This window comes from Cynocephalus volans, chromosome 10 (genome assembly GCF_027409185.1).
Source record: "Cynocephalus volans isolate mCynVol1 chromosome 10, mCynVol1.pri, whole genome shotgun sequence".
Lineage (NCBI taxonomy): Eukaryota > Metazoa > Chordata > Mammalia > Dermoptera > Cynocephalidae > Cynocephalus > Cynocephalus volans.
Genome location: NC_084469.1, coordinates 114115186 through 114130677, shown reverse-complemented (window position 1 = coordinate 114130677; position 15492 = coordinate 114115186). Strand labels below are relative to the sequence as shown.

Genomic DNA, 15492 nt, shown 5'->3' with positions numbered 1-15492 from the left:
GAGAGAAGGGTCAAGCAGCACACACCAACGGGCAGCACACACCGACGGGCAGCACACACTGTCTGGCAGCACACACACAGCAGCTCCAGGAAGAAGGCCTGAGCACGGACGCTCCCATGAGCTGGGAGTCACAGGCTGAAAGACCTCATAATTGCAGGCCTAGGACAACAGGGGGTGGGGTGGGGTGGGGAGTCCATCTGTCTTCCTCTAGGGAGCTCTGCTCACAAACCAGCCCAGAAATACAAGGCCATACTGTGTTCACAGTGTCCAGGGAAGACTTATCATCTTAAGACAATGGGAAAGAAGGGAACTCTGTTTCCTGTGAACACAGCAAGGCAAGAAAGAAGTGCCAAGTAGTATAACGACTGGAAGGAAGACACACCAATGTTTGTGCATGACATGATCATCTGCACAAGAAACCAAAAAGCATCTGGCAGGTAAGTCACCAGAATAACTCACCATCAGCACGGCTGCAGATGCAAAAATCAACACATCAGAAGCTGCTGAATTTCAACATACTTACAACAGCTAGAAATATAATTCTGAATTCACAAAAAGTATATTCTCTAGCCACAATGGAATTGCATTAGAAACTACTAGCAATAAGATACGTAGGACATTACACAACACACACTGAAGCAATGTATAGTTCAAAGAAGAAACCACAAATTAGGAAATACATCAAATTCATTGATAAAATCTGTAAAATACAGTCAAACAGTTTTTAGAGGGAAATTTATAACTTTAAATACCTATATTCAAAAAAGATTTAAAATCTGTTCAACTCTAAGGAGCTAGAAGAAGAGCAAAGTAAGCCTTGAGCAAATCAGATCCAGCAGTACACAGGAAGGCTAAGAAGGATGAGGGGATGGAGACAAGAGCATCCACCCACACGTTCACACCAGAGAAACAGCAGGAAACTGAGCTTGGCTGAAAGCTAAGTGAGACTGACAAATCCCTAACAGAGCCTGCTATGATCTGCATGTGTCTCCCAGAGTCCATGTGCTAGAAGCCTAATCCCCAAGGCGGCAGTGTTGGGAGGCGGGGCTGGCAGGAGGTGTTGGATCATGAGGGCTCTGCTGTGTGCTCACTCGCACACGCTCTCTCTCTCTCTGTCACCTCCTGCCATTTGATGACACAGCACGAAGGCCCTCGCCAGGCACCAGCACCTTTATATTGGACTTCCCAGCCTCCAGAACTATAAGAAATAAACTTTTCTTTATAAATCACCCAGTCTGTGCTGTAGTAGTCTGTTATCACGGTAAAAAATGGACTAAGACATAGATTAATCAAAAAAAAAGAGAGAGAGAGAGAGACAGAGAGAGAGAGAGACAGAGAAACAACAACAACGACCAATATCAGGACAAGGAATGTCAGAGCAGGTCCTACACACATCAAAATGATAATAAGAGATCTTACAAACAACTTTATGACAACAGATTTGACAATAAAAATGAAATGAACAAACTCCTTGAGAAATACAACTTATCAAAACTGACACAAGATGAACCAAAATCTGATTAGCGCTATATCTATCAAAGAAATTGAATTCATTATCAAAAACCTTCCTATTGAGAATACCTACGCCCAGATGGTTTCACTGGTAAATTCCACCCAACACTTAAGGAATAAATACCATCAATCTGACACAAAATGTTACGTACAACAGAAGAGAGAACGCGTCTCAACTCATATAATGAGGCAAGAGGAACCTAACTCCAAAACCTATCAAAAATATTCAAAAAGAAAACTACAGAGTAATTTCCCTCATGAACACAGACATAGAATCCTTAATAGAACATGAGAAGATCAGATCCAGCAGGACACAGGAAGGATAATACATTACAACCAAGTAGGGTTTATCCTATAAATAGGACATTGGTAACACCAGAAAATTAACCAAGCTAATTCACAATGTAAATAAAGGAGAAAAACTGAATGATCATTTCAATAAGTGCAGAAAATGGATTTAACAAAAGTTTGCTCCCATTCAGGATAAAAACTCTCAGCAGATAAGAATTAGAATCAGAACTTAAAGGGGGTCTATGAAAACGCTACAGCTAATATCGTACTGAATAGTGGATGTCACTGATGGCTTTCCTCCTGAGACAGAAGACCACACTGGGAAACCCACTCTGCACGTTCCTCTCCAGCCCTGCACTGAAGTCCTCTCAATATGCATATTACATGACTGGTTACATAACCTTAATCAATCTGAAACTACTGGAAATAAGTGAATTCTACAAGACCACAAAATACAAGGTGAATATATAGAAAATAAAACGTTTGTATACACCAGCAGCAAACAACTGGAAAGTGTAATTTTAAGAAATTCCACTCACAACAGCATCAATAAATAAAAGATAAATTTAACATAAGATGTGTAAGAACTTTACAGTGAAAACTACAAAACACTGCTAAAAAAATTTAAAGAAAACCAAAGTAAATGGAGAGATAATCCATGTTCAAGGATTGGAAGACTCAAAAATATCAAATTCATCTACAGATTAAAAGCAAACCTAATCACAATTCCCAGTAGTCTTTTGGGAGAGTTTTTTGCCTTTTTTTTTCAATGATAGAAATTGACAAGTTGATGCTAAAATTTATACGGAAATGCTAAGAACCTAGAATAGCCAAAACAACTGTGAATAACAGGAACAAAGTTGAAGGACTTATGCTGCCTGACTTCAAGATTCACTACAATGGAGCATAATGAAGACAGTGCGACACTGGCATAAGACTGGCAAATATATCAACAGAAGAGAAAGGAGAGTCCAGAAACAGACCTAAAGTTCCAGAGTCATCTGATTTTCGACAAAGGTCCTAAGGCATCCAGTGGGGAAAGAAAAGTCTTTTCAACAAATGGTGCTGTAATAAACAAATATCTACATGGAAAAAACATACAATAGCCTCAATACCCACCTCATGCCACACATGAAAATTAGTTCAAGGTAGACTGTAAAATTAAATGTAAAAGCTAAAACAATAGCACTTTTAGAGAAAAACAGAGAAAATCTTCGTTACTGAAGGTAACCAAGGTCTCCTTGAGGTCCCAGATTGCAATAATCATAAAAGAAAAACATAATAAATAAGACCTCGTCAAAACTTAAAGCTTCTACTCTCCAACAAGCACTCAAGAGAGCAGACAGGCAAGCCACCAGCTGCGAGAAGGTGTCTGTGACACACGTGCCTGAAAAGGACAGTACCAGGATATAAAGACCCCCACAACTCAATAATAAAAATGCAGCCCATAAAAATAGCAAAAGGCATGATGAACACATTCTTTGTACGACTTAAGGGAAGACGTCTGCAGTTTTTCTTTGTAATACATACGAATGACCAGTAAGCTCATGAAAAGTGCCCAGCAGCAGCAGTCACCAGGGAAATGTGACTTAAACCATAATGATACCATGCATCCACCAGAACGGCTTTTCATTTTTAATGAAAAGGCTGAAGCCACCAAACGTCAGCATGAATGTGGAGTGACAGAACTCTCAGATGCTTCTAATGCAGTGTGGCCACCTTCAGTGCAACTGCTTTGGGAAGAGGTCCAGCCACCTACTAAATGATGCCTACGTCCACCCTGGGACCCAGCAGCTCCACTTCTAGGTTTTTACTCAAGAGAAATCAAGATAGGTAGCCACACGAAGACTTGTACACAAATGCTCACAGCAGCTGTATTCCCGGCAACCCTGGTGTCCACAAACAAAATATGGAAACACAAACCAGTATGGTCACATACTAGAAGTCTACTCAGCATCATGAAGCAACAAACTGGAACACGCCTTATGGAGAAAGCTCGAGCACATGCCGGGTGAAGGACAGCTTGAGCACACATGGTGTGGCTGCAGCTACTAGGAGCCTGGACAGCACGTTTCACACAGTGGGAAAAGCCAGCACAGTGTCTGTCACTGGTGGCAAGGGCACCGCAGGGTGAGGGCCACATGGCACATGCACCAGCACAGCCAGCGCTGTGCACGAGAAACATGAGCAAGCATTTCAGTGAGGCAGAGTTTACATAACAATTAACCATGACCTCCATGTGATGGTACCCTCGATCAAGGACTTAAGGGAAGACGTCTGCAGTTTTTCTTTGTAATACATCAAAAAAGATGACTGACAGATGAGGTGCAGATGCATGGCCAGATGTATGACAGGACCATGCAGACAGCAAGTGAGCATCCACTGTAAGATTCTTCCTAGTTCCTACACGAGGATGTTTGAAAATTTCAAAGTAAAAAGGGTTTTAAAAACCCCTACAATGAGACACCATTCCACAAGTCTCAGATTCACAAAAACATGAGGCTGGTAAAGTGCTCCATCTCAGTAACTGTGGGGCTGCAGGGACACGTGCTGTGCATGTGCTGTGTGTGTGCTGTGCGCAGGGCAGGCCAGTGAGGGAGACTCTGCACCGTTTGCAGATCAAAAAGAAAAACGCCTGTGAACAGTAGAAAGGAGAACTAAGTTGTGGTATATTTTACAATGAAATGCTATACAGTAGTAGTTAGTTTCTATGGCTTAAGAATAAAGACCCCCCCAAAATACAGTATTCCTACTGCAACATTTTGAAGGAATATGGACTATAATGTAATATGGTCTTTAAAAATCTTATTATGTTCACAGAGGAGAATATTAACACTATCTCTATCCATTTTAATTCAATAAAAATAACTTTATATTAAACTAATGTGCAATCTTATTTGGAAGTTTCTAGTACTGATAAATCAGAAAGACAACAAACAGAAGTTGCTCTTTTTCCCTACATACCCAGGCTTACCTGTTTCGAGTAGCCCCCGTAAATGATGATGCTTCCCTGTAGAGTGATGGACATTTGGCAGCCTGACCTGGGTGTGGGCCCAGTCCCTGACGGGGACAGCTTGCTCCATGTGAATGTGTCCAGGTTAAAGGCATACACGTCATTGTAATAGATGTAATCCCTGGTTGGGATAAAGTAACACAAACCACCATTGTCAATAACATCTGAAAAAGGCAGTGACATTAAAAAGTGAACCTGATTTAAATTAAAGGTAAATTTCCTACCATTTTTACTAAGTTATCTGTTTAACTAAAGGTTAAATTCATATGAATGGACCACAAGCATACGTGAGTTTGCATTTGAAAACTAGAAATGAGCCCAGCCCACAGAAACACAGTAATTTAATATGAAAATTATACTGTCTTTCCTTACACAATTGACAAAATCGCAGTCTTGCAAGTAATTACATTAGGTTACTATGTGTGTAATTTTAAGACCAACAACGTAACATTGATCTATCTGAATCATCTGAATGGAGACAGTCACAGCTTGGCAAGAACCATGGCAAAAGAGGCCCTGTGGCCTGCCCTGCCCCATGCCCTGGCATTCTGTGTCAAAAGACTCCAAACACAGACAGGGACTTGAAAAGGGAATGAACACCGTGGCGGGGGATGGCGGGACAACTTTGCCGGAGTCACAGGGAGCATCAGAGGTGCACTAAGAATGCTGCATCCCGATGTGGGAGTTTTCTGGGATAACTGTTACAGAATACGAGCTTGCTCTCCAGCTACTCAGAAAGGAGAGCTAAAACTGATTTTTTAAAGAACACGTGGAAAAAGTGAGAAACTCTACTCCAAGTTTGCAGTGACCATTTTTCTTCTTCACGTTGCATCTACGTCTGTAGCTCCAAAGCATGTGCAAAATGATCACTGCCGATCACCACCACACGCACGAGCTAGCGCAAGGCAGGCCTTGCTATGCCCACCCTCAACTACCAGGCACAGCGCAGCGCCAGGCACAGGAAGGGGCGTCAGGTGTCCACCTGTGCTGTCTGCCTCGCCTGGTCTTAAGCAAAGCTGAGGCACAAACTGAACTCGCTGCCACTCAAATCAACCGCACCCTTTTGCAGGAGAACAGCTCCTAATCCATAGACAAGGAACATGGAAGCTTGTCATTTTTAAAAGAATTTGCTACCTTCCACTGTTTTCTCAGGTTTCACATTGCAGATTTTCATAAAGAAATTCTATTCTGCATGTAAGATAAATACCAACTGCTTCAAGGAAAACTTAGAAAGTTGGTATTCAAAAGTCAAACTCCTCTCTCTCTTGCTTCCTCTCGCCATGTGATCTGCTCGTACCCACCAGCTACCTGCCACTTTCCGCCATGAGTAGAAGCAGCCTGAGGCCCATGCCAGATGCAGCTGTCCCAGGATAGTAAGCCAAATAAACCTCTGTTCTTTATAAATTACCTAGTCTCAGGTAATTCTGTTATGGCAACACAAAATGGACTAAAACATTGGTAGAATCCAGTTCCCTGCAGTTGTACGTCTGAAGTCCCACTGCCTTGCTTGCTGTACGCTGGGACTTGTCTTTGCTCCTAGAGACATTGCTCTGGACCTTGTACATGACCCCTATGTCTCAAAACCAGCAACGGTAAACTTTAGGGCCGACCCTGTGGCTCACTTGGGAGAGTGCGGTGCTGGGAGCACCAAGGCCGTGGGTTTGGATCCTATATGGGGATGGCCGGTGAGCTCACTGGCTGAGCGTGGTGTGGACCGCACTGTGCTGAGGGTTGCATCCTCTTACCGGTAAAAACAAACAAAAAATAAAAAAATAAAAGTGACCTTTTTTTTGGCGGCTGTCTGTCCAGGGACTGGTGAACCACTGACCTTGGTGTTATCAGCATCGTGCTCTAGCCAGTGTATGCTGTTTGAAGAGTAACTGTTTTGGAACTGGAATTGAATATAATCATGACAAGTCAAAGGAACAGAGAGCAGGAATCTACCGTAACAAAATAAAGGCTCTTATTTAGTGAAGTCTCCAGTTAATAAAGACAAACATCATACCTTGTCTCCTCATATGCCATTCCAGAAAAAAAGCAGAGAAGCAAGTTTATAAACTTTTAATTTTCCTAGCAAAGTCAAAGAGGTTTCAAGATGGCGGTGGCTGCGGCGGCTGGCGCGGAGTAGCTGAGGTGGAAAAGGCGGCCACTGGGCCTTAGGCAGCCGGGAAACTTGTGGACCTTCCTCTTGCCGTCTCTTAAGGGAGGACCACTGCTGGTGGCTGGTCGTGGGGGCTGACTGCCACTTTGCCCTTGGCAGGAGAGGCTGCCTCATTTACAGGCAACAGCTTTGAAGTATGGAGCAGGAAAAGAACTGTTTCTCAGCTGCAAAAGCGAGTCTCTAAACAGGGAACATGGCGCCAGGGCTGTGGTTGATGCAGCCAGGATCCCGGAGGCCGGGGCCACGCTGAAGGCGGCCAGCTACCCTATTCATGATTCGAGGTTTCAGGCCAGCATAAAAGAAGATTCCTGGGAGCTCCCGAGCCGCGCCGCAGGACCGAGCGAGCAGCCCGAGGCGGCGACGGCCAAGAACGGGGAAGGCGACAAACCAGAGACAGAGAGGGAGTGCCCGACCTGGCACAGCCCTGTGAGTGACCCCCGACCCGGCCCTGCTCGGGGGGCTGACGCCCGCCCGGCTTCCACCTGCATCACCGGGCCACTCACCGCCCCCGGGGCTGCCTCCATTTTCTCAGGTGGTGGCAGCTCCAGCCCAGCTCAGCCAAGCCTGTCCTCCTCGCCTGGCTCGGCTCCTCACTGAGCCTTCCCACTTGCTTGCCCCAGCGCGGGGCTTCGCAGGGCCTGTGGGCCAGCCTCCCCTCCCACTCCCTCCGGGGTTCTCTGGCGGGGCTGGTGGCATGGGGCGTCCCCGGCCAGCGACGGGAGGGCAAGGAAGCACAGGCGGGGCCGACTATCACTCCACCGCACCCTGGGCTCCAGCCCCTGGTAAACTTCCTGTTACTGGGAGGCAGATGCCATCTCTGCAGCCACCAGTTCGGAAAAACGCCTAACCGATTTCTAGTTAGGAATAGTGTGGTTGGAGAGTTCCCAAGTCCGCTTGAACCTGCCGGAGAGCTGACTGCAGGCGTGCACCGGACTCGGTCCACGCAGGGGGTATACAAAGGTGAACCGTGTGCTGCGGGCTCCTCCCCGAGGAGCCCACGCTCTGGTGTGGGAGATAAGACAAGTACACAAATAACCGCGATACCAGGAGGAAGGTGATAAGTCCCAAGAAAGATCTACACAGTGCTACAAAGGCACCCAGAGCAACCGGCTGTCTGTGCCTAGCAGAAACCTGGTAGACTTCCTGGGCGAGGCGGTGCCGAACAGGGTCCTGAAGGCCCAGCTGATAGACAAGGGTTGCAGAAGACATGTCCCAGCCCAGCCCAGTGCGCACAGAGTGGGGAGACGTCCAGCTAGGGAGGCGGAGACCCGACAGAAACCACACACCCTGTGGGGTCACCACTGCACGACCCAACAGCCTGGGCCAGAGCGCACGGAACAGGGAGAAGTCCTGCACGGGAAGTGAAAGCTCAGCAGAGATCACACAACCTGTGGTACGTGATCCAGCAGCCCAGCAGAGTCCAAGCTGACCAGAGAGGTGGCTCCCCAGAGAGGCCCAAGACCTGAGGCAACCATACACACAAGGCACTAGAGGCCAACTGAGCAGTCACGGAGGTAGCCATACCAAATTGGCAACCACAGCAACATCTTAGTTAGTCAATAGTCTCAAACCAGTGGACTGTGAAACCCCCTGCCACAATGAACAAACATCAAAAAAAGATACCAGAAATACAAAAAATCAAGAAAGTACACCACCAAAAGTTAATAAATCTCAAACTCTAGATCCTATAGAACTAGAAGCCCTTGAAATGACTGACAAGGAATTTCGAGTGATAATTCTAAGGAAACTGAATGAGATACAAGAAAACTCAGCTAGACATCATGATGAAATGAGGAAAAGTATACAGGATCTGAAAGAGGAAATGTACAAGGAAATCAATGTCCTGAAAAAAAATGTAGCAGAACTTGCTGAACTGAAGAAGTTATTCAACGAAATAAAAAACACAATGGAGAGTTTAACCAGCAGGCTTGTCGAAGTTGAAGAGAGAACTTCTGAACTTGAAGATGGGCTCTTTGAAATAACACAAGCAGACAAAAAGAAAGAAAAAAGAATCAAGGACATTGAAGAAAATCTGAGAGAGATATCAGACAACCTTAAGCGCTCAAATATCCGAGTCATGGGTATTCCAGAAGGGGAGGAAAATGGAGATTCCATTGAAAACATATTCAACAAAATAGTGGCAGAAAACTTCCCAGGTATAGGAAAAATCACAGATCTTCAGATCCAGGAAGCTCAACGATCTCCAAATGTATTCAACCCAAAAAGACCTTCTCCAAGACATGTCATAGTCAAATTGGCAAAACTCAGAGACAAAGAGAGAATCTTAAAAGCTGCAAGAGAGAAGCGTCAAATCACCTATAAGGGAGCGCCAATCAGGCTAACATCAGACCTTTCATCACAAACCCTAAAAGCTAGAAATGAATGGAATGATATATTCAAAATACTAAAAGACAAGGATTGCCAGCCAAGAATACTCTACCCTGCAAGGCTATCCTTCCGAAATGAAGGGCAAATAGTATATTTCTCAGACAAACAAAAACTGCGGGAGTTCACTACCACACGACCACCCTTACAAGAAATCCTCAAGGGAGTACTGGGTTTGGTTCCTGAAAAATAACTACCACTGCCATAAAAACCCAAGAAAAATCAAAACCCACTAGTATAATAAAAATGGCATTCATGAAGAGAAAACAAACGAACAAAAACGCTATCTACAACCTAAGGAACCAACAAACATAGAAACCAAACAGTAAATCAGAAAGCAAGGAACAAAAGACACCTAAGACAACCAAACAACCAATAAAATGCTAGGAATAAATCAACACCTTCCAATAACAACTCTTAATGTAAAAGGCTTAAATTCCCCAATCAAAAGACACAGACTGGCTGACTGGATCAAAAAGGAGGACCCAACTATATGCTGCCTACAAGAGACCCACCTCACCCATAAAGATTCACACAGACTAAGAGTGAAAGGATGGAAAAAGATTTACCATGCAAACAGAAAAGAAAAACGAGCTGGAGTAGCTATTCTTATATCTGACAAAATAGACTTTAAACTAAAAACCATAAAAAGTGACAATGAGGGACACTACTTAATGATAAAAGGACTGACCCATGAAGAAGACATAACAATCATAAATATGTACGCACCCAATGTTGGAGCAGCCAGATTTATAAAACAAACTCTATTAGACCTAAAGAAGGAAATAGACACTAATATCATAATCGCAGGGGACCTGAACACCCCACTGTCAATATTAGACAGATCATCTAGGCAAAGAATCAGTAGAGAAACACAAGATCTAAACAAGACTCTAGACCAATTGGAATTGGCAGATATCTACAGAACATTCCATCCAACAACCTCAGAATATTCATTCTTCTCATCAGTACATGGATCATTCTCCAGGATAGATCACATATTAGGTCACAAATCAAGTCTCAATAAATTCAAAAAAATTGGAATTGTCCCATGTATTTTCTCAGACCACAATGGACTAAAACTAGAAATTAATAACAAACGGAACTCTGGAAACTATACAAACACATGGAAATTAAACAGCATTTTACTTAATGACATATGGGTCCAAGAAGAAATCAAGCAGGAAATCAAAAAATTTATTGAAACTAATGAAAATAATGATACATCATACCAAAACCTGTGGGATACTGCAAAAGCAGTATTAAGGGGGAAGTTTATTGCATTAAATGCTCACCTCAGAAGAATGGAAAGATGGCAAGTGAACAACCTAACACTTCACCTTAAAGAACTAGAAAAACAAGAACAATCCAAACCTAAAGTTAGCAGACGGAAAGAAATCATTAAGATCAGAGCAGAACTGAATGAAATTGAAACCCAAAAAACAATACAAAAGATCAATGAATCAAAAAGTTGTTTTTTTGAAAAGATAAATAAAATTGACAAACCATTAGCGTGGCTAACAAAAAGAAGAAGAGAGAAGACTCAAATAACAAAAATTAGAAATGAAAAAGGCGATATTACAACTGATTCATCTGAAATACAAGGAATCATTCGAGACTACTATAAACAACTATACGCCAACAAATTTGAAAATCTGGAGGAAATGGATAAATTTCTGGACACACACAAGCTCCCAAAACTGAACCACAAAGACGTAAAAAATTTGAACAGACTAATAACAATAAAGGAGATTGAAGCTGTTATCAGAAGGCTCCCAACAAAGAAAAGCCCAGGACCAGATGGATTCACAGCAGAATTTTACCAAACATTCAAACAGGAATTGACACCGATTCTTTACAAACTATTCCAAAAGATTGAAACAGACGCAAATCTCCCAAACTCATTCTATGAAGCAAACATCATCCTGATACCAAAACCAGGTAAAGATATAACCAAAAAAGAAAACTACAGGCCGATATCCTTGATGAATATAGATGCAAAAATCCTCACTAAAATACTAGCAAACAGAATACAGCAACACATACGTAAAATTATTCACCACGATCAAGTGGGATTCATCCCAGGGATGCAAGGTTGGTTCAACATATGCAAATCAATAAATGTGATACACCATATTAATAAACTCAAACACAAGGACCATATGATCATCTCTATAGATGCTGAAAAAGCATTTGATAAAGTTCAGCACTCATTCATGACAAAGACCCTCTATAAGTTAGGTATAGATGGAAAGTATCTCAACATAATTAAAGCCATATATGACAAACCCACTGCCAATATCATCCTGAATGGGGAAAAGCTGAAAGCTTTTCTGTTAAGAACAGGAACTAGACAAGGATGCCCACTCTCACCACTCCTATTCAGCATAGTGTTGGAAGTACTAGCCAGAGCAATCAGAGAAGGAAATAAAGGGCATCCAGATTGGAAAAGATGAAGTCAAACTGTCCCTGTTTGCAGATGACATGATCCTATATATCGAACAGCCTAAAACCTCTACAAGAAAACTCTTGGAATTGATAAATGATTTCAGAACAGTAGCAGGATACAAAATCAACACACAAAAATCAGTAGCATTTCTTTTCTCCAATAGTGAACATGCAGAACGAGAAATCAAGAAAGCCTGCCCATTTACAATAGCCACCAAAAAAATAAAATACTTAGGAATTGAGTTAACCAAGGAGGTGAAAAATCTCTATCATGAGAACTACAAACCACTGCTGAGAGAAATTAGAGAGGATACAAAAAGATGGAAAGATATCCCATGCTCTTGGATTGGAAGAATCAACACAGTGAAAATGTCCATACTACCCAAAGTAATATACAAATTCAATGCAATCCCCATCAAAATTCCAAAGACATTTTTCTCAGAAATGGAAAGAACTATCCAGACATTTATATGGAATAAAAGACCACGCATAGCCAAAGCAATGATGAGCAAAAAAAATAAAGCTGGAGGCATAACATTACCTGACTTTAAGCTATACTACAAAGCTATAATAACCAAAACAGTATGGTACTGGCATAAAAACAGACAAACTGACCAATGGAATAGAATAGAGAATCCAGAAATCAACCCACACACTTACTGCCATCTGATCTTTGACAAAGGCACCAAGCCTATTCACTGCGGAAAGGACTGCCTCTTCAGCAAATGGTGCTGGGATAACTGGATATCCATATGCAGGAGAATGAAACTAGACCCATACCTCTCACCATATACTAAAATCAACTCAAAATGGATTAAGGATTTAAATATATACCCTGAAACAATAAAACTTCTTAAAGAAAACATAGGAGAAACACTTCAGAAAATAGGACTGGACACAGACTTCATGAATATGACCCCAAAAGCACGGGCAACCAAAGGAAAAATAAACAAATGGGATTATATCAAACTAAAAAGCTTCTGCACAGCAAAAGAAACAATTAACAGAGTTAAAAGACAACCAACAGATTGGGAGAAAATATTTTCAAAATATACATCTGACAAAGGATTAATATCCAGAATATATAAGGAACTCAAACAACTTTACAAGAAGAAAACAAGCAACCCAATTAAAAAATGGGCAAAAGAGCTAAGTAGGCATTTCTCTAAGGAAGATATACAAATGGCCAACAGACATATGAAAAAATGCTCAACATCACTCAGCATCCGGGAAATGCAAATCAAAACCACACTGAGATACCATCTAACGCCAGTTGGGATGGCTAAAATCCAAAAGACTCTGAACGATAAGTGCTGGCGAGGTTGCAGAGAAAAAGGAACTCTCATACATTGTTGGTGGGACTGCAAAATGGTGCAGCCTCTATGGAAAATGGTATCGAGGTTCCTCAAACAATTGCAGATAGATCTACCATACGACCCAGCTATCCCACTGATCCAGTCGAAGGTATACCTGTTCTCCAATGTTCATCGCAGCACTCTTTACAATAGTCAAGAATTGGAACCAGCCCAAATGTCCATCATCGGATGAGTGGATACGGAAAATGTGGTACATCTACACAATGGAATACTACTCAGCTATAAAAACGAATGAAATACTGCCATTTGCAACATGCATGGACCTTGAGAGAATTATATTAAGTGAAACAAGTCAGGCACAGAAAGAGAAATACCACATGTTCTCACTTATTGGTGGGAGCTAAAAATTAATATATAAATTCACACACACACACACACACACACACACACACACACACACACACACACACACACACACACACACAAAAAAAAAAAAAAAACCCGGGGGGAAGAAGATATATCAACCACAATTACTTGAAGTTGACACGACAAGCAAACAGAGGGGACATCGGTGGGGGGGAGGGGAGGGAGGAGGAAGGGAGGTTTTTGTGATGGGCAACAATAATCAGCCACAATGTATATCGACAAAATAAAATTAAACAAACAAAGAAACAAACAAAAAAGTCAAACTCATTTGTTTAATACGGATGGTGACTACACAAATATCTATTCTAGTATCTTCATTTTTTCTGTATGTTTGAAATACTTCATAAATACTAAGTTTAAGCAAGATATTAGATAATAGCTTTGAAAAAAGTCTGATTTTAAAATGGTTACAAGTTAAAATTACTTTAAAACTTGATTTATCAGAATCATGCTCTAACCAACTGAGTATCCATCCAGCCAGCCCTTGATTTAATTTATCACCAGGAAGTTCAAAGGAGAAAAGGCTGTGCTGATCTCACTGTCCTGCACACAGTAGGTGCTGAATTAATGCACTGACAAATGCATGAGACCCCGAGTCTGAATTTTGACAATTGCTTGTTTTAAAAAAAATTTTTTTAATGAATATAGATGACACTGTCTCATGTATAAATTTTTTAAATGGCCCAGGCTCTCTTCTCCAAACACTGACAAGACAAGCAACCAAACGCCTGGTGATGGAAGGATGGAAGGATGGAAGTATGTGGGGCAGAGCCAGGCAGAGTGGGAAGTGGCCAACCATCACCTTTCGCTAGGACAAGTTCTGCTGCATTTGAGTTACCCTAGCTTTCTCTCTTTGAGATGACCACCTGCCTACCAATGGCTTGGTCTTTAAGAGAACATGTGTATAAACACTTGGCATACTGTACAAGACACCAACTTTTAAAGCAACTGTTACACCCAAGTAACACCCTCAAGGATATAAAATCATTCCTTATTTAATTTGAATTATTCTCAACTTTTCCCCCTTGAAAAGCATTTAAGAATTTAGACCCCTTTTTCCCAAGTAATACGATTAATGAAAATATTCCGTTTTTGTGAAGAAAAGCTGAAACCTTAACAGAGCCAAATCTGCACCACAATGCCCTGGCCCGTGATGGGGAGCAGGGGTGGGGAAATTGCCACACTCACCCGCTAACTCACCCAGAGCTGCCTTCTTCACACACACATGCAAGGATTTATTTTCATGAACCAAGAACTATCAGAAAAAAATCTGTGCAAATGGATTCATAATGGAATAGAAAAGTGAACAGTGCTATCACAGTTAATAAACTGATTACTACGTTGTTTTTAAAAGGACTAGGAGTGAAAAGGGAGAGCACAGAACCGGGTACAACAGAGAGAAGGGGAGCCGTCTTCCTTGACACCATACATGGTCAGAAAAAAGCACTTTAGAGATGGCCTTCACCAGGGTCCTGACAGCCCAAGACCTTTCACCCAGAATGCTACTGCTTTATGAGGTGTCAGTCATCATAACCTGTTCACCGATGTCTTGCTTTTCTGGACTGAATTAAGAAAGTGTAAAAAGGCACTTTCACAGACGACAGGCTCAAAACAACCAGAGAAACTGCCAGCTTGCCCTGGGAATCCACTCCAGCTGTACAAATGTAAACATGAAATAAAAAGAGAGCTGGAGACCTCCTCTTAATGCATCACTGCAGAATGTGGCCATCATCATGTCCCCAGCAGGGGAATTTTTAAATCATGGCAGACCAGTGGTTCTCAAAGTCAAGTCCCTTGGCTGCAGTGTTAGCGTCACTGGGGGCTTGTTGGAAAGGCAGGCTCTTGGGCCTGCTCCACGCCTACTGAGTCAGAGCCGGGCAGTCAGTTTTAAGAAGCCCACTGGAGTACTGTCAAGCAGGGTACAGTTTGAGAATCCTACA

At 42.3% G+C, this 15492-nt stretch overlaps 1 protein-coding gene across 7 annotated transcripts in view; it reads right to left on the bottom strand.

Annotated features, from left to right (window-relative positions):
• The window catches only part of KLHDC4 (kelch domain containing 4), a 64320-nt gene that overhangs the window by 16033 nt on the left and 32795 nt on the right, over positions 1–15492 (bottom strand). For all 7 annotated transcript variants that reach the window (XM_063111516.1, XM_063111517.1, XM_063111518.1 and 4 more), the window contains one exon: positions 4778–4937. In XM_063111516.1, coding sequence (XP_062967586.1) covers positions 4778–4937 — 160 coding nt within the window. The remainder of the gene's footprint in view (positions 1–4777; positions 4938–15492) is intronic.